Source organism: Gymnoscopelus microlampas (assembly GCF_963454915.1).
Source record: "Gymnoscopelus microlampas genome assembly, chromosome: 1".
NCBI lineage: Eukaryota > Metazoa > Chordata > Actinopteri > Myctophiformes > Myctophidae > Gymnoscopelus > Gymnoscopelus microlampas.
Window position 1 is genome coordinate 15,094,399 of NC_139962.1, and position 20,223 is coordinate 15,114,621.

Genomic DNA, 20,223 nt, shown 5'->3' on the forward strand with positions numbered 1-20,223 from the left:
GGCCTTATGACCCAAATATATTTTTATACGAACACAAGCAGCAGGTGGCTCGAGTCAGGGGAGGGGGTACGCGAGGAGAAGGAGGGTGCACATAGGACCATGAGAGAATGGGGAGAGACAGGGAAAGGAGGATGAAGGAGAATGAATAAGGTGCACATGTATGTGTAAGTGTGTGAGTATATATGAGTCTGTGAGAGAGAGCAAGAGAGGCAGAGAGCGAGAGAGAGAGGGAGGGAGGGTGAAAGACTGCATTAGAGGAACTGCGATGTGGCAGTATATGGGGAAAGGATGCAGCTCACCGTCATTATCGTTGCATCCTCACAGACCTGTTGCTGCTGCTTCTTTAGGAAAACTCCGCTGGTTTTGGTTAACCCACAGACCCATACTCGTCAATCCGTCCATCGTATCGGATACACGCGACTAACCTCACATCAAAACACAAAGACAGAGCGAGAGAGAGGATGTGTGTGTGTGTGTGTGTGTGTGTGTGTGTGTGTGTGTGTGTGTGTGTGTGTGTGCTGTGTGTGCTGTGTGTGCTGTGTGTGTGTGTGCTGTGTGTGTGTGTGCTGTGTGTGTGTGTGTGTGTTTGTGTGTGTGTATGTGAGTGGGAGAGAGAGAGAGAGAGAGAGAGAGAGAGAGAGAGAGAGAGAGAGCAAGAGGACGGATAGAAAAAAGGGTGTGATTCAGATTGTGATTCTTCTCAGAGGGTCAGCTTGTCTCTTCTGGTGCTCCCTTTACTTGCTGCCTCCTAACTCATTATTATTCTGTTTCTATAGCTTCCCTCCACCAGCACGCACACTTGCCCCTGCTGCATGGCAACCACTTGTTAGTCGCACTCAGCCGGTCTGCCGCCTCAGTCATTCACAGCCTTCCCACTCAGCAGCTCCGAGAGGGATGCAGTAATGCACAGTTTGTCTTCTCCTTCGTCCTCTCCTCCCCTCCCCTCCTCCTCCTGGTTTATTTTGCTTTTCTCAAAAATTACTCCCCTTAAAATGTGACAAGAATATCATAGTGTTGCCAGCAGGAGAAATGCTGCCTCGTGCTGCTCCTGGCCAGTAAATGCTGTCGCAGAGGTATTTTTAGTACAGCAAAGCAATAACATCACAGCCTGGTTTGATTATGTGCTTTTTAATTGGTGCAACTGCTGTCTCTCTAATCACATTGAATTAGCCTTTCTGCTCAAAGGCTTACGCCTGCATGCTCCATGAGCATGATTAGGTGGAGGAGATTGACACTTTTAAAGAGACCCCCACCACAGTAATGCAATGGATTGTACAGTATTTGCAAAGAAATACACAGCAGGTCGACTGACTGCCCACTAGTATCCCAAATGCAGGTGTATACAGGTGTACAGTATATACTGTGTACTTTATAAACACAACATGTCATTTATGCAGTGCAAGTTCAAGTCCAAAGAGTTGTATCTCACTCATTCACCTTATAAGCCAATCCACTGTTCTTTAAAGGAAAACACCTTAAATATTTTCTTTATTTTAGATTTTTAGATTTTATTTTTTATTTTTTTTTTATTCAACACAAGTTGATTTGTCATTAAGTCCACGTGTGGTCCAGCCCCATGGAATGTATGGAATGCATGTACTAATAAAACCATATTAAATTATAGTTTTGATGCTCATATTAACCTTAAGAAGTATTACGTTCGGTTTTAGTTATGTTTAGGTTAAGTTGCATTCCTATGGGGAGTTTTTGGTAGGACAGCAATATTTTCAGTTACACATTCAATGACATTTATTTGAATTGACTGAACAGATTAGATATAAATGGGAATATATGTTAACATTCAAATAGATCCATGATTATTCATGAATTTGTGATAACAGCAATACAAATTATATAACAGATGTACTGGTGAGAGTGGTTTTATTGTACCAGTGTAATCACACATTGATTTATGGGACACCTTGGTTTTTAATTGCTAATGTGCCTTGGGGGCTTGAACGCTTTCCAAGTCTGGCTCAGGTCCTACTGAATATATCTCACACGGTTGCATAAATGATATCAGGATAGTGTCCAAGAGGACATTAGGGTAAAGATTGCCTGACTTTTATCATGGTTAGACAACAGGTCAGCAAAGCAAAGCAAACTGGCTAGCATCCCCATTAATGCTAATTGACACACACTGAATCAGAGCTTGTTTTATGAGGTGATAGCAGTGAACTCTGTTTAAGAAACATTCAAAGAAAAATAGGGCAAAATGTCACAGACTTAAGAGATTTGTATTTTAAACCCTATTAGCTACAGTGCAATATTTGTGTTAGTAATCTTGGGACCTGAGAACGATTTCAATTGACAACATGTATTTTACTATTACTATTAAGGTTTATTTGATACTAGGGAGAGATAAGCGGATGCTAATTTGCACCTGTCCTGTTTGATTTTAATTGCCACTGTAAAAGGACATGCACAGGAAGATACACTCCCAATCCAAATATTGGGTTAACATTGATTTACACTATAATGAACAACATATCATACAGGTTTGTAAAACATTTAACTTATCAAGCTCTAATCAAGCTATTTTCACAAATATTCTTTTTTTATTCTTCCCCAGTGAAACTTTTTTTCACAGCAGACTTTTTGAAGGTAAAAGTCGTGGGTTTCATTTAGGTATTTCTTTGTGCCAGCATGAAGTTAACTCTACAGGAGCTGTCACTTCACACCTACTGTAAATGAAACACACCCAGACAGTTATTACCCAGTATGTTATTACATTCAGCTGTATTTATCCACCAAAATGGCCACTGTGAAAGGTTCTACAAAGATTAGAATTGAGTGCAAGGTTTCCAGTAAGGTGATGACAAAGGACAAATTCATGACAACTTCTGGTATTGCAGCTTGAAAATCTTTTGTTGTACAATGAAATATAAATTAGACTTAACCATGCAGAGAGCAGCTCAGTGACCTGATTTGGAACATTTTAATGTTATCTCCCTTAGCCCTTTCCTCTTTCTTTGTCATTCTAGCCCTCCATCAATCTTCCCAGTAGGATGACTCTGTTGAGAGTCATCCTTTTTATTCCATAAATGGAATAGAAAAAACAATAACTTTGGGACAGTTTCCCAAGGAGCCATTACAGAGAGATGTCTGCAGTAATAGCGAATGAGTCACGGTGGAATCCCATAGAGCAGGTCCATAGCATTACGTTTATATGAAACAGTGCTGAGACATCATTGGCTATGAGGCCAGTATCTGCTTTTTTCCAGCTACTCACACATTTTAGATGACAGGACTAGGATTCAAATTCCCATTTCTGCCTGCCAGTTCCTCAACTCATCTGAAACACAGAACGTTTCGTTTTGCATGTTTTTATGCAGTTATGCCAGCATAATCAAGTTGATTCTTTTTTTTTGCCAGTGTTGATACCCATATGGACTGTCCATTTTAATTACTGGGACATATGAGCTGGAAACCATTAACAACTATACCAACATGGAGACAAATGTGATAATCACATTATATTGAGGTCTCAGTTAAATAGTAACTAACCCTAACCTTAACGCCTTTAACGGTGTTGTTTAATGCCTTCAGGCTGCATGGTCACTGCACAGTTTCAGAGACCAAGTTCTTCTAGGCCAGTGGTTCTCAACCTTTTCGGGCTGTGACCCCCCAAAATAATCATATGTGAACTGGGGACCCCCACCCTGACAAGCACTTGAAATGTAGGAGTTGAGGCATTAAATCTTTGGTTCCACAGATGAATATTGTGAAAATAACAGCGAGGCGTTGTGAGCTTGTACAGTAGATCGGCTATTTTCACAATTGTTGCCTCTTTCTTATATTGACAATTTGGCCAATGTTTGACCAGTTTTTATAGTGTAGTTTCTTGATTACTTTTGATGCAGTAATGGTCTGTTTTCATTTAATTTCTTTTCTTTTCTTTCTTTTTCCTTTTTCAGTGTCTTAAAAAGGTCCTTAAGTTCTTAAATTGTCACTTTACTGTTATCTGGGGAACCCCCAAAATCATGTGGGGACCCCCCTGGGAGTCCCGACCCACAGGTTGAGAACCACTGTTCTAGCTGCTGCACTTTGGTCTTTGATTGCCAGCATTCAACAGGTCTAAAGCTATTAGTATCCATGTTAAAATGGCAGAGCCTGTATCAAGGATCCCATTAAGTTTGATATACTGATGTAAATAATGTTACAAACTTGTGTTATGTTACTTATTTTGTCAATGTTATACTTGCCATATTCAATTATTGTTTGAATAAATAATAGCTGAGCGAGCGCTGATATGTGAACTCTGGTGTGTGGACCGGAAGCCTCCTCCTTCCAGTGTCTGTGGGCTGCCTAGCAACACTTTCCAAATCTCGCGGTAGCTGTCCAATCAGTGTTGCCAAGTCTGCTTATTATAAGCGACGTTGGGCTTGTTTTTCTGTAAAGTTGCATGTAAGTTGTGAGTTGCGTTTTTTAGGCTTGTTTCTAAAGTGTAGTTGCTTATTTGGGCTTGTTTCCTAAATGTTGTTTAATAAACCAGTGGTTCTCAAACTTTTTCATGTAGCCTACTTAACTTGGCCTAATATGTTGTGCCAGCAGGGACCCCATTTGTGTTTTTAAAATGTTTCAAAAACATTATTTTAAAAAATGTGTCTTTGAAAATAGGAGATCTACAAGCTCACAATGCGTCGCATCTCCTGTAGATCTGCTATTTTCAAATAGATGATGGTTCAAATGTGTTCCTGTGGCCTGCTTCTTTTGGGCTTGTTTTCATAGACCAGGTTGCTTATTTCTCTCACAAAATCTGGCAACACTGGTTGCTGTCCAATTCATTGACTCCTGAGATTGAACTGCGCAGGGACAGAACAGGAGCATTGTGTTGTGTTGTTTGCTGCGAGCCTAACAAACCTGAACATGGAAGATATTGTAACCCTTGATGATGAGCCAAGTCAAGAGGAAACTACCGAACCCGCTCAGATTGAAGACGAGGAGCCCGAGCCTCCCCAGGACCATCAGGACCCCCAGGACACCACCAATGGAGAGAAAACGTAAGTGTAACCGTGTTGTTTTGCCCTGCCAGACCAGTGCCAATGCGGTACCTAACAGCTAGCCAACCTTAGCTAAGATGGAGACCTGGGTAGTTAGCTTAACGTTAGCAATAAGGCCCCAAAGCTATACCAGGCTACCCAACGCTGTGATGCTCTGAGTGTTTGCTTACCATGGTGTCAATAACCGGTTAGAGTCTCACTATAAAAACCTGCCTTTCGTAATGCCTGCTAAGCTAAATGCTAATACCTGCTACTTGGTTGAATCGCAGTGCAGTGCATTGACAAGGCACCAAGTTACTAGCATCAGGCTCAAGTGTTGGACTACAGACAGACAGTGCTTATGTGGTTTGATTGTTGCCAGTCTGTAGAAACACCGACGTCAGTTACAGTAAGCTGTGAGGGATTGTTACAACTAGTAACAATGTTACAAAGTGCTTACAGTACCCAATGAATGCATTAGTGGACAGCAGAAACAATGCTATGAACTCTGATACAAACCATCAAATGGTAACATTTATGTTTACCTCTGTACATGGTCCCGTCCCATACAATTACAATGTTATGATTGCACACTCCAATCAACCATTAATTGTCTTTAGCAGCTCAGATAGTATTACTAGTAATACTTGTAATTATATAGCACTTTCATTTACAGTGTAACACAGTGCATATACAGTGGCATAACAATGACAAACAAACAATGGAGTAAAATAGATTTAAGTGTAAAATGACATTAACATATGTTTTCAGCTGATGTTTTAAAGAAGATAACAGGCACGGCTGAAGTGTGAATGATGGATGGAATGCCAATTGTAATATTGGAAATCTTAAGAATGGCTTTGACGTTTGTTTTACACATTTTGTAGAGAAGCTGAGGAGACTGTGCCCCCCACAGAGAAGTCTGAATCTAAAGAGAAGGAGAAGACCTCTGGGAGCCGAAGAGGGAACCGCTACCATCCTTACAAAGACAAACACGGTGGTGGTGCTGCTGCAGACAAGAAGGCTGCTCATGGGAACCGGGTGTTCATTAGCAATATCCCTTATGATATGAAGTGGCAGGCAATTAAAGACCTAATGCGTGAGAAAGGTAATTCCTGCTGTGTTTGGGATGAAAATGTTTTCCCATTCTGTCTCTTCAGCTGACCAGGAGGTCTTGACCTCTCCTCTTTGTTACAAGATGGAACAACCCGCTTACAGTAGTCACTAGATGTTCTACCTCCTTTTGGATGCACTTAGTGAAGAAAACACGGACGTAGTAATAGTGTGACCTTAGCTTATTGGATTTATTCATACTCATTGGGTGGACCCCAGTTTAGATTGGTCTGATATGTCTTTGAGAAAGGAAGAATCTCTTAGTTATTTTGTTCCTTGTTTTTTATGGTATTGTAAGCTCCTACATGTAACCTCAGACCAGCCGTAGTAGTATTGACTGTTGTTGTATGATTTTGTTGCATCTGTTGTAAGGTGAACCATGTTTGTATGAATGAACCTGTTGTTAATGCAATGACTTTTGAACCACTGGGTCTTGAAGTGACTTTTGGAAGGTGAGAGGACACCGGGGAAATTCCAACAACAGGAACTTTATTGACCCACTGATCAATGTTGAAGCCTTTTGAATTTCCCAGGTTAACTGTAGCTGTGTTTTTCTTTGGCCTTGGCCTGTGGGGGCTCTCAGTCACTGCCCAGAAAGGCATGGTGTTGTCTGGTGGGATGTTGGTCTGGGCTGACTGTTGATCATTAATGGGACATCTTCGCCTGTAGCAGCGTTGCCAAGGCCAACGGTGCAGTGAAGACTGGTGACTTAAATTCCTTTGTTCTCTTGGTATTTTTCCTTTGTATGTCTCATGTAGTTGGTGAGGTTACATACGTGGAGCTCTTTAAGGATGCAGAAGGAAAGTCAAGGGTAAGTGATGTGGTCAACTTGCTGCACGAGGTTTTAAATGCCCTCCGCAGTCTCCTTAATCAACCAGTGTTATTTTAGGTACTGATCCTTTGGGTCTGTCTATGTTACCGAATTGGAGATGGGTTGTGTTTAGAGCCTGATAGTTGGCTTTAGATTGATATTCACTTGAAAGGGACTTGTCCTGTTGATTCTGGAAAAAATAGCCTAACTCGAACTTATCTGAAAGTGCAACGTTGTTTTGCTGTTGTCACTTCAATTGGTGTCAGAGTTTGTCCGTTTTGGCCATGTTCCAAAGGGAAATGTGGCTTGAGGTGATTTGTCATATTGATTGACCATGACGCTGTCTCAAATTCTGATATTTACAATTCTGTCATTTTATATGGCACAATTCTCTTTTCAAAGGAACAAAACGGTTATTTTTCTTTTGACTTATTTTAGCTTTAACTTCCACAAAAACTACTTTCTTTGCTCTACAGCTGTTTATGAAAACCATACAGAAGTTACTGCACACTGTTTTGATGTAATGTCACGGCAAAACTGGTCCTTTCTCAAGCTAATAGCTAAATGCATAAAATTTAGTTCATTTCTGTTTTATTGAATTGATATTTTGTTGCATTGTACATTTGTTCAAACCAAGTAGACTATGTTCAATGAGGTTGCATTATTGTGATTGTTTGATATTATGTGCACTTAAAACTTGTTCTAACCCTACTGATCATCTATTTTTGTAGACCAGTGCTGTGATATGTCAACACTCTTGATGCTATAGATAATGTCAATAACTTGTACTCATCTGGCTTTTGATGATCTTTTCAAAATACATGGTCACAAACAAAAGCCTGCTAGCACAAGCTGGCACCCAAACAAGAGTAACAACATTGTATAGATTCACAAAACACTAGAAGCATGTTGATACGTGTCTAGACAAGTTGATAAAGCTCTAGACTTGTTCATATGTTTTATTTGATCCTAACGTTTTTATTTATTCCTTCTACTCTGGATATATGTTGATTCCTGAACTCAACGATGCTGCTTGTTAGGGTTGTGGGTAAGAAACCGTTTCACATACTTTTAATATCTAGATTTAACATCATAAGCCTACATGCCCTACTCTTTATATTTATGCTGTCCCTCTCTCACCAGTGTTGTGGAGTTTAAAGATGCAGAATTTGTTAAGAAGGCCATAGATACCATGAACAAGCATGACCTAAGTGGAAGGCCGCTCAACATCAAAGAGGTAGGGACAAGTGAATGCACCTTTTTGACATTCAAGCAGCTGCCAAGAGCATCTTTCATTTGAGTTGAGCTGCAATGCGTTTCTCACACCAGGACCCTGATGGGGAACATGCACGGCGCGTGCTGCAGCGTATGGGGGGTGTTCCCCAGGGAGGCCGAGGGCAGGACGGTATGCCTGGAGGGATGAATGTACCTCACTCTATTGCCAACAACCCCAACATCCCACCAGAGGTCATCAACTCACTGCAGGCTGGGCGTCTGGGCACTACTGTGTTTGTGGCCAATGTGAGCACACAATATGTTTTACTCCAGTTGCCCTAAATCAGGGGTCTTCAACAGGGGGTCCGTGACCCCCAGGGAGCTACTATAGGGGGTCCGCCAAATCTTTGTGTGATAGGATTTAGTTTTTTTACATTAACCACTTGAACCCTAGAATTCCTTTTCTGAGGGGAACATTAGCCGAAAATAGCAGATCTACAAGCTCTCAACGCCTCGCGTTGAGAGCTTGAAGATCGGCTATTTTTGGCAAAGAGGCTATAGGTGTAGAGGGGAAAAAAGAGCAGACTAAAAAAAAACTTGAAAACGTTGAAGCACCCTTGCTCTAAATAATGAGCTTGAGGTGATGGTACAATTAAAGCTGTGCTTTGGTATGGAAAATTACCTGATTTCCATCTGTAATCTAGGCTTACTGTCTTGGGTCCTGGGATCCATTAACCCGTTCAGACTTGTTAAACCTATACGTTGTTATACCGTTAAAGCCGGTACATCATCTGTGTCAAATCTTTAATGTACATAGAGTCCAGAGGGAAGCACGCACATCCCAACAAAACCTTTCAGGTGCTGAACAACAATACGTACATTGGAGGAAAGGAAGGGAAGTTTGCACACTGTAGCACCCAGTAGAAAGAATATTTAGAGTTCTCAAACAAGGTTTCGACCACTGTGGGTCTTTATCAGGTCTGACCTGATGTACTTTCTTTGAATAACAAGTATTTCAGACAACTTAGTTTACGCGTTTTCAGAATCGGCCTCAGGTCTAAATTGTCAGAGGTTGCTTTGTGATTATTAGCCCACTGCTGTCTTGATGTCGGAAGAAGATTTACTTTGCATAATCCTTTTGAAAAGGGCTTTGCTCAGGAAGCAGTTTAGTTACCTTTTGGACACATGTACACTTCAGGTGTATGTAAACAACAAAATCACAAGATGAAGCTGAAAACTATTACATTGAGTTACACTGACTATGACCACTGATAATCATGCATGTGAGTGTTGCCTTAATCAGGTTAGCAATGAATAGGGTATACATGTATAGGTAACATTTGTCTCTGAAACAAGGTAACCATAACACTATGTCCAATGTTTATAATGATGGTTCCTTGAATTTCAGCTGGATTTCAAGGTGGGTTGGAAGAAGTTGAAAGAGGTGTTTGGCATGGCTGGTGTGGTGAAGCGCGCTGACGTGAAGGAGGACAAGGATGGCAAGAGCAGAGGGATGGGAACGGTTACCTTTGAGCAGCCACTGGAGGCTGTACAGGCCATATGTATCCTACAGCTCAAATACCACAATTGAAATGCATGCATTGACCCACAGATGTAAACATTTTCAGCTGCTTTCTCCTTGACTTTCCGTTCAGCCATGTTCAACGGTCAGATGCTGTTTGACAGACAAATGCATGTTAAAATGGTATGACATGTCATGTGTATTTATTCATTTATCATTCTATAGCAGTGGTACGAAACAAGGAGAAAATGCATTTCAACATTGATGTGCTTTTTTTTTAGGATGAGAAATCTCTTGTGCCTGATGATTTCCGTAACATAGAAAAAGCACCTCAGTTACCAAGTAAGTAAATTGTGTTCAAACTGTTTGGATACTAAAACTCATTATAAAGCAAGGCCTAGTACAGTGGTTCTCAACCTTTTTATACTTGGAGACCCCCTTCTTAAATCTGACAAAAGCTGCCTGAGACACTCCACGCGTGCACGCAGTCAGGTGTTTGTCAGACCTGTTTAAATGGAACGATGTTATTACTGCACAATGATACATGTGAGAGTTAGCTATGTTAAAGTAGGAAAGTCAGAAAATATTTCATGAATTTGTGCAACATGCTTAAAAATGTTGACTACCTCAAAACAGACGTTTTGAGGTAGTGTAGAGGTAATTGAATAATCTGCTTATCGATTTATGATAACAGGGGTCGGCAAATAAGTTTCACCGTGGTCCAATTCTTTTTAAGGCATTAGATGGTGGGCCAGAACAAAATAATCAATGTATACTTTATGAAATTGATTGTTACAATCAATTGTTACTGCCTTATAAAACATACATTTGTGATGAAGCTAATGGATGAAAAAATAAAGGAGCTGTGGTGGCATAATAAACTGCGAACACGCTGTTTTCCCCCTTAACATTATTGGGAATAATAAATTCATGGACTGACCAGGAGGAGCTGAACTCATTCTAATAATAATTATGGACATAGGCTACTTTTATTCTCATAATTATTTAACCCACCTCACAGACATGAAACACATTTCATTGTTAAGTATAATTTCATAGCCGTTGTATAATCATACAACGGCTTCTGTGTTACAGATCTACAAGCTCACAACACGTTGCTGATCGACGCAATGTGAGCTTATAGGTTGGATATATTCGGGACCCGACACTATTGTAAAACGGAGCATAAACTGGGCTGTCATTACTGGACTGATTGGCTGCAGCTGGGGTCTGTGTGCTCCGCTATACGTGCAGCCTGCTTGAGTTTGCCAAACATTTAAATCGGCAAAATGCCACTATCCAAAAGCATAAAGAGGAAAGTTGACAGGGTATTTCGAGAGGAATGGACAAGTTTGCTGTCCATTCCAGCTTTCATCCTACCTGGTTCCATCAATGAAAAGCTGTTGTGTTGTGCAATAAAGTAAAGTGTTGGCTGCCCGATATGATTTTATACGGCACCACAAGACGAATCATGGCACTTTCAAAAGTGGTCTTTCCACCAAAGACAGAGGCAGGAAAGCGTAATTGAAGCACTGACAGTGCAGTTTGTGCACACAGCAGCAGGAGTCAGCTCAGCTGTGTGACAGTGGGGCCGTTCCGCGGCTTAAGCAGCAATCACTCTCAACGTGGATTAAAGTATAATAAGCATTCTTCAGGTGGGGATAAATTCTATATTTGGACATTATAGCTTTAATGATGCCGCATAACGTGACTGTAAGTCTAATATTGTAAAATAAAATGTAGAATTAAAAAATACAAATTTAATAAAATCATTTTCTTAAAATAATCTGGCGGGCCAGATATTATTTCTGGGGCGCCGCTTCTTGCCCGTGGGCCGCCAGTTGCCGACCCCTGATGTATAATGTAAAAGAAATGTAATATGCTATCTGCAACCCTTTTCCATATTATAAAATTAAGGTGCCTGTTTTGGATGAAATAACCTGTGATGAGCAAGATTAATTGGGCAAATAACTGAGAGATGAATTCATTATGAAATAATCATTAGTTGCCCTCCTACTATACACAAGTTTTCTTGTCTGTGTAGGGGGTCTCGGTGGCATCGGTATGGGCCTGGGTCCAGGTGGGCAGCCTATTAATCCTAACCGACTGTCTGGAGGAGGAGGTGCCATGGGGCCTGGAGGTCAGTCAGAGAATCTTCCCACATACCACACCATACAAAAACACAGTAGTTCTATGTTTCATGTTTGTTGTGTTCTGAAAGGTGAATGGGCACTTATTTGGGTAATTGTTTTAGTGGCTCATTTTTTATTCCAGGTCTAGGAAATTGTCTTTTAGAATAATATTGTGTTGCAAGACTAAATGAACACAAGAGCGGTCAGTACAACAACCTAGTCGGACGCAGTCAAATCCGGCGACCTCGAAACGGTCGCCACCAGGTATTCCTATACTTAAACTCAGTAAAACTATGCCTAAACCTAACCTTATTCCTAAACTTAACCTCAGTAAAACTATGCCTAACCCTATACTTATTCCTAACTTTAAGAATCATTGAATGTTTCAAAACGTTAATAGCCGCAACATATTTTAGCAAAAATCGCCCTCCTGGTGGCGCTATAAAAGGTTGATGTGAAATACAGGGCAGAGGTTTTTCCTTGGCCTCTAGGGAGTGAGCGTGCAAAGTTTCACGTCGATCGGCCGAGTTATAGGTAAAAGCGCGAATTGGTCTGTTATAGTGCCACCATAAGGCCGATTTGAAAAATGTAGGGTGGCATTTCTTCCTTGGCATAGTTGCAATATGCGTGCAAAGTTTCACGGCAATCGCACGCTGTGTTCATGATTTGAGGCATTTTGTTCTAAACGGACCACTCCTGCAAACTTTGGAGGCCAATCTTGGCCAATCAGGATGGAATATGAAAGATCTGACAGACTTGTTTGGTTTAATGACTATAGAGATACTGTGTACGGATTTGCGTGATGTTTGGACAAAATAAAGTGGCGCTATAACAGGCAGATCTGAACAATTCGGAGCAGAGGTTCTGCCCTGTTATCCAGGGAGTGTTCCAGGGAGCGCACAGTTTTGCTGCGATCGGGCCAACGGTGCCAGAAATAAGCTGGTCACAGACAGACACACACGGAAGGACAGAAGAACAGGGTGCAAAACATAGTCTCGCCATGCCTTAGGCCTGGCAGAGATGATAACAGTCCGCAGCCATAGTCCATAGAAACCCTCGACCCACCCTCGAGAAAGCACACAAACTCGGATGAAGAAGTCACGTTAGCTACAACAGCAGCATTTATGGGGCATGAATGCAAACAGATAGATAGGGAGAGGAGGGGAGTGGAGCTCAGTGACTCATAGAAGTCCCTGGCCAGTCTAAGCCTACATAACACCATATAATTCATAAGAAAAAGCATTCCTGGCTCAAGATACCCCAGAAAACACATAATGCTTAGTTAATGTGTAAACTGTTGAATCGTCGGGTCTTTCGTGTCATTCTTACCTGGCGTGTCGAATGACCCTGCTGCACCTTGAATGTGGGTTATGCTGATAACGTGAATGATCAGACGGCAAGTAAAATTCCCACAAACTGAAATACTGGCCTTAAAGGACGACTTCACCCATTTTCAACCTACTGTATATTCATATAATTGTTCCTCACTAATGCTCATAATAAAATGGTACAATTTTTTTTTGTATTTGGTCTGTGTCTCATAGGAGCCTTCAGTTTTTTTCTTTTTATTAACGCAAGAACAAAGGCTTCCATTACAGCATGGTAACTTTCCAAGAATAGAAAGCCTGCATTAGGTTGGATTCCCCATCGATGATGTCACTGGGGTTTCTGACCACAGCCCTCCTCTGAGACACCAGTAGAAATGGTAAAATTATATCATGAGCATTAGTGAGGACCAATTACATCAAGATAATCCCTGTATATTTATATTGACTGGATTTTTGATTTAGGCATGGATGCCGGGCCAGGTTATGGAGGAATGAACAGAGTTGGAGGTGGGTATCGACAACCTTTTGCACTGATTTGCTGGTCATCTCTTTTTGATTTTTGGAGGAAAGGCTAGATGACTGTTTGTAACGGATGTGTTCTGCAGGTGGAGGCTTTGGTGGAATGGATAACATGGGCAACATGGGTGGTTTTGGCAGAGACATGGGCCGGATGGGAGGTAAGGAAACATGGCCACTTTTTTCTTGACTTTCTCCTCATTGGCTGTCCTTTAAGTTAAAGGGGAGTCTGCAATGTCAATGCCTTCCCATACTGAACAGGCGTAAGAGCTCCAGTCACGGAACAGAATAACGTCGCTAACGTAAAGTAGACACAGACACGCTACCCTTCACCCTCCGGCAAGCATTTAAAGGATTTAAATGTTTGTTTATTTGTTAATTTGAAAAGGATCCCCATTAGCTGATGCCGTGGCAATCAGCTAATTCTGATTGTCTTACTGGTTTCCACACAAAAACATATTACAAATCATATTAAAAAGAAAACTACAACATTAAATAGCATAAATTCACACTACAGTTACATCAATAATAACAGATTAAAACATAAATGAACACTGTCATTCTTGTTTTTTCTATCTCTCCATCTCTCTTTTGGTCTCTACCTCTGTTTCTCTCTGTCCATCTCTCCCTCTCTTGTGGATGCATAATTATGTCATTATGTCTGGAAGAGACACTGCATGGTTTACATGGTTAGATGATCAACTAGGATGCAATATAGTTGCGTGCTTGCAGCCAATGGGACAGGCGCTATTAATGTATCTCCCATACGTCAGACAAATAGCTTGCACCCGTTTGGCTACTTCCTTGCCCACACGTTTTGCCTGAAGGGACAATTGTTCTACGATATGATTATTAATTCACAGAACACACAAATCGACTGTAAGACTTGATTTGATCCCTCTCCTTCCCCCTCCTCACTCAGTCTGACTGGTTCCTCAAGTGAGGACGTTCTTTGAACTCCTTTACAAAGGTAAACAGCTGGGGGAATTGGAAAGTTGATATTGTGAATTGGGTTAAGCTGACTTAAGTTAATGTTAGCCTTACGTTATGTAAATATTTGTAAAGTAAACAACGGGTAAGGATCAGCGGGTAATAATTGAACATCATTGATATGCATTGTCAGACCACCGTATATGCATTGGAACGTTTTGTGAATAAAAATGGATACAAAAATGGATACATTATATATTAAAATATATCCGCAAAATTGCTCATGTAACAGAGTTACCATTTTGTAATAGGTGGTGGCCTGCTGTTACTATGGTGCTGATAACCTCAGACCCCAAACATAAATGATAGCAGCCGCACGTTACTTTAATGGTACAGACAAAATGTCCTAGACTAACAGATGAGAATTTCCCTCTGTGGGATGTTTAGCCACTGATTTCTCAACAGGCTGTTTCCAACAGAAGGATTTCCTGCCGAGGTCTCAATATGAACACAAACGTGTTCAAATATGTCAAATAATTCAGGGAATTACGTCTTTTAATACATCCATGATTCAGATACACAAAATCTTTTTTTCATTTATTTCTCAAATTAATTCAGACCTAAAACCTACAAATCATACATGTTGGTTAAAAGCAATCGAGGAGAAAACACAAAGTCTGACTTATTTCTATCATGATCCACTGGATCCAATTCCCCTTCCGTGCCTGCCTGGATGCCTCGTTTCTATTGTCTGAATGTTTATTCATCATAGCGCATAGCGGTCAAAGTTCAGCAAGGCTGGACTTTGAACTCGCCGTGGGCGTCTCTGCGCTGTGCTTTGCCGGATGCAGCAGCAGAAAATGTCACAGTGCAGGCAGGGTGCCGTTGCTACATTCAGTCTGTAGAGGCCATCACTCTGCAAAATAATTTGAATCTTCATCTCATGTACACCACAGTATTTAAATCATATTAAAGACATTTTTGTATTCTTTCTCTCTCACTTCTATTTAAAGGATCTCTCTCTCTCCCTCTCTGTGTGTGTGTGTGTGTGTGTGTGTGTGTATATATATGTGTGTATGTATGTATGTATATATATATATATATATGTATATATATATATATATATATATATATATATATATATATATATATATATATATATATATATATATATATATATATATATATATATATATATATATATATATATATATATATATATATATATATATATATATATATGCACGCACGCATGCACACACACTCATTTCTTAAGATGTCTCTTAGTGCTCCTTTTTAAGGTTTTGCATGAATTTGTGTAAAGATGTGTGTAGCCATGACACTTTGTTATTCCTGTCTGTGATCAGATATGTACAGGTCAGGGATGGGTGGAATGGACAGGGACTTTGGCCGCGGTGATATGCCCATGAACCGAGGGTTTGGGGATTCATTCGGTGGAATGGGTGAGTACAGTGAAACTCATGCCTTCAAGCAAACTTCACAGTCAGTTCATACTGAATGGCATGACCACAGACCACAGCAGAACTATGCATGTTTTGGTATTTCTAAAGCTTGGATGTGGTCTGGCAGACGGTTCGGGAGTTGTTCATCGTGTGTGGGCTGCCAGATCTTTGGGTTGACTGTCGTGACGTTGCGATGTTGCGTGTTGTGTGATGTTGCTGTGTATTACCTTTCAACTAAAGTGTGCTGGCTTCTATTCTCTCCCTTAGGAGGTGGAGGTTTTGGAGGAGGCATGGTCAATGCTGGCATGGGGCATATGGGAACTGGATTAGGTACATCAAGCATATCATCAGCTACTTTTTTCCCTTTTAATCTTTGCCACATCATCAATTCACTCCCACCCGTAAATACACAAGAGCCCTCTGTGAACTTGCCTTGTGCACTTGCTTTGTACGGTGAACTTGTGAGCGATGCAATCAGTCTGGTTATCCGTTCATATCACAGCAATGAACTGGCTGTTCATTGGAGATGGACACATTTCAATGACATGACAAACTAAAATACAAGATGCTTAGTTTTGAGTGAAAATCCTGCTAGCATGTATTTTCTGTTTAATTTACTTCGCCTGCCTGTCTTGTGGATATCACACTGAACCTTATTCACAGCATGCAGTATTTAACACATGCAAACCCAAGCCTAATTTAAAATGTCTCATTCCTTTTAAGATCAATCAGATTAATCCATTAAGCCCAGTCTTCCTTAGCGTTGGATGAGTAGGCTAATGGTTCTTCCTCTACATTCTGCTTGCTATGTGAAAGGAAAGCGTTTTTTGTCCATATTCAGCAGCTACAGATGACTTGGCAGAAAGCTTGAATATAAAAAAGAATATTTTGCTCATCACTTGGTTATCTAACATTGTGTTGATAACGTCAGCAGCACTTTATCATTACATTTCTTGGCATGGCCACTTTTTCCGGACATTTTTGGATGATAAGGGAAAAAATAACCATAATGCTGATATGATTCAGTTCTCAGTGTCTGCTAAGGCATTGTGGGCTTGGACTCAATATTAGAATACAGGAGTCCACAATGTAACGGTTATCTTCTAAATATTCCTCACTTCATGACTTGACATTATGTCAATAGTAGCTGATTCCAAGTCAGCACCAACTATTGGATTCAGTGTGTCTAGCCATGACCAGCCATGCTGGACTGAACTGTATGTGACAACAAGATTCACACATGTTTTTTTACACAGCATTATTGGTATGGCTTGTTGAGCTCAAAATAGTAAAAATGTGTAATTTAATGTAAGGATGCGGACAGGTTGATACTGAAATAAAAATTAGGGTAGTGCTGTGTTCTATACAGAACACAGAAGATGCTCTCTTATTGTGAGTGTGTGTATCTGTTGTAGGTGGTGGAATGGGAAATATGGCGATGGACCGTATGGGGTCCAGTTTTGACCGTATGGGCATGACGGGAATGGAGATGAACCGTGGCTTTGGAGGTTATGGGGGTGGTGGCATGGTTGACAGAGGCTCTGGATCCAAGGGAGGCTGTCAAATCTTTGCGCGAAATGTAGGTGGAGATATTTCTCTATGGTTTGGACTAGAACTAACGTTGTAGGATACCTTTTTAGTGTAGAAATGTCTGCATGTGGTTTCGAATAGAATCTAACTTAAAGCATGGCCACATGAGTTAATAAGAGGTTGTCTAGTCTAGTCTAGTCAAATGGTCTAGTCGAAAGGTGAAAGGATTCCAAGTGTAGAGCCATCTTTTACTATGTTCTAAGGCTTGTTTTTGTCTTTGTCACAGCTGTCTTATGACCTCACTTGGCAAAAGCTGAAGGAGAATTTCAGCCACTGTGGTATGTGTTCTACTCAATCTAACATGAATCTGTACACGTTGATGCATTTGCATAACTCAAACTCAAACATTGACTCCGTTACCGCTGACATTGACACAGAGATCACAAGATGACCAAAAGAACCACTCTTGCACGATGTATGTTTAGCTGCTCTTTCAACCCATTCAATCCGGGAACGCACCTCTGTCATTTTAGATTTCTTTGGCTACTCAAAAATAGCAGATCTACAAGCTCATAGCACGGCATCGAGTGCCGCACTATGAGCTTGGAGATATGCTATTTTTGAAAATTCGTGAAAATGTGTGCAAATCTTTGAATATATATATATATATATATATATATATATATATATATATATATATATATATATACATTTCTTGGCATGGCCACTTTTTCCGGACATTTTTGGATGATAAGGGAAAAAATAACCATAATGCTTCATTATGGTTATTTAAAAAAAAAAAAAAAAAAAAAAAAAAAAAATAAAAAAAAAAAAATAAAAAAAAAATATATATATATATATATATATATATATATATATATATATATATATATATATATATATATATATATATATATATATATATATATATATATATATATATATATATATTAATTTTTTTTTTTTTTTTTTAATTTTTTTTTTTTTTTTTTTTTTTTTTTTTTAAAGCAAACATTTGTAAAATATGTTGTTCCAGGGACCCACAGAAGCAAAGATTTGACAAATGTTCGCTTTAAAAAATATTTATTCAAACGGCTTTAAAAAAAATAGCAGATCTACAAGCTCATAGCGCGGCATGAGCGCTACGAGCTTGTAGATCTGCTATTTTTGAATAGACAAAGAAATCTAAAGTAACACAGATGCATTCCCGGATTGAATGGGTTAAACCACCTGTGTTCAGCAAATTGAATCATCTACTCTCCTCCCTCCCCCCCCTGCGCTGCAGGCCAGGTGATGTTTGCAGAAATTAAGATGGAGAACGGAAAGTCCAAAGGCTGTGGGACGGTGAGGTTCGATTCTCCGGAGAGTGCCGAGCAGGCCTGTAGGATGATGAATGGAACGAAGATAAACGGTAGAGAGGTGGACGTCCGTATAGACCGCAACGCCTAGGGCCCTCGGGAGTAACGGAGGAACGGGCGATCACTTTCAAAGCCCTCACCAATGAGGTTTTGTTTTGTTTTAAAAACACTTATTCCATATCTCCATTTTGTCCACCGCTTTTCCAAACTTTTGTTTATATGTCAGTTTTTGTTCTTGTATCTTTGTTTTGTAAACCCTTTTTAATTTGTGGGGCAATTTATTTGATCAATAAACCTTTTAATTTTTAAACCGGCTGCTTGTAAACTCTTCTCAGATCAAAGTCTTTTGGTTAGTCATCGTCCCAGCATAATTTTTATTGACCATAAGATGAAGTTATCCAACTATTATGTTATATTGTTGTATTGATTGATATAGTAGAGCATCAAATTGTGCTTCACGCTTGATGCTGAAATATGTATTCACCTTATATTATAGATGTCAGGACATTTGCATACCATAATGAAAACATGGTGATACAGGATAGGGGACTGAACAACATGGATCCTGAGTCATTCATTCTACAGTATGTTGACCAGTCAGGTAATATAAGGCAATGGGAAACCTTGGGATTTTTCTATTTATGGCTCTGTGTCCACCTTTCCTTCTACAGTATGTTGACCAGTCAGGCAATATAAGGCAATGGGAACATTTGGGATTTCTCTATTTATGGCTCTGTGTCCACCTTTCCTAAGTACAACAAGGGCAGTCTGCTCATAAAACGCTTATGAGGATTACTTGGGTGATACTCCCCCCTCCTTTTTTATGTGTTTCTCACTCATTGACTTGAAAGAGAGAGACAAATCACATGACTTTATTGGGCACATTTTTATTATTTCCTGAGTTCACTTGGTCAGTTTTGGGTCATTCACTCATCAAGCAGACAGTCATGTGCTATTGGTCTATTCCTGAAGCAAGTCCTTCAAATGAAACTACTGTAGCAATACTTAACTTGATCATCTTAACACATTGATTGCCAAGATATTAAACATAGTTTTCTATCCCCTTGCCAGCGTATAATTACCTCAATCCGATGATAGTTGAAACGCCGGGGAACCGACATTGTGTCCCAAAAACACAAACAAAATAGTCCTCGTGGGTTAGTGGAGGGATCTGTGTATCCATAGGAAAGACAACGTTCCAACCACGATCCGCCATTTTGGGGCTTCGGCCCAGTGAAAACTAGTGGTTTTCAATGCAAAAAAAAAGAAACTGAGTTACAGCTGTTTTTCTGAAAAGAAGCGGATGGCTTCCTGTTTTTTTGG

At 40.1% G+C, this 20,223-nt stretch overlaps 1 protein-coding gene across 1 annotated transcript; it reads left to right on the forward strand.

Moving 5' to 3' along the window:
* Nucleotides 1-4,809: 4,809 nt before the first annotated feature.
* myef2 (myelin expression factor 2) lies at nucleotides 4,810-19,210 on the forward strand. The gene is made up of 17 exons (XM_084065863.1): nucleotides 4,810-5,003; nucleotides 5,870-6,090; nucleotides 6,854-6,906; nucleotides 7,947-7,954; nucleotides 8,050-8,143; nucleotides 8,236-8,427; nucleotides 9,530-9,683; nucleotides 9,777-9,826; nucleotides 9,925-9,985; nucleotides 11,688-11,783; nucleotides 13,566-13,610; nucleotides 13,709-13,780; nucleotides 15,917-16,012; nucleotides 16,280-16,342; nucleotides 17,428-17,591; nucleotides 17,829-17,880; nucleotides 18,828-19,210. Exons 1-17 carry the CDS (start codon nucleotides 4,870-4,872, stop codon nucleotides 18,989-18,991), a joined length of 1,719 nt encoding a protein of 572 aa, XP_083921989.1. The 5' UTR covers nucleotides 4,810-4,869; the 3' UTR covers nucleotides 18,992-19,210.
* The last annotated feature ends 1,013 nt before the right edge of the window (nucleotides 19,211-20,223 follow it).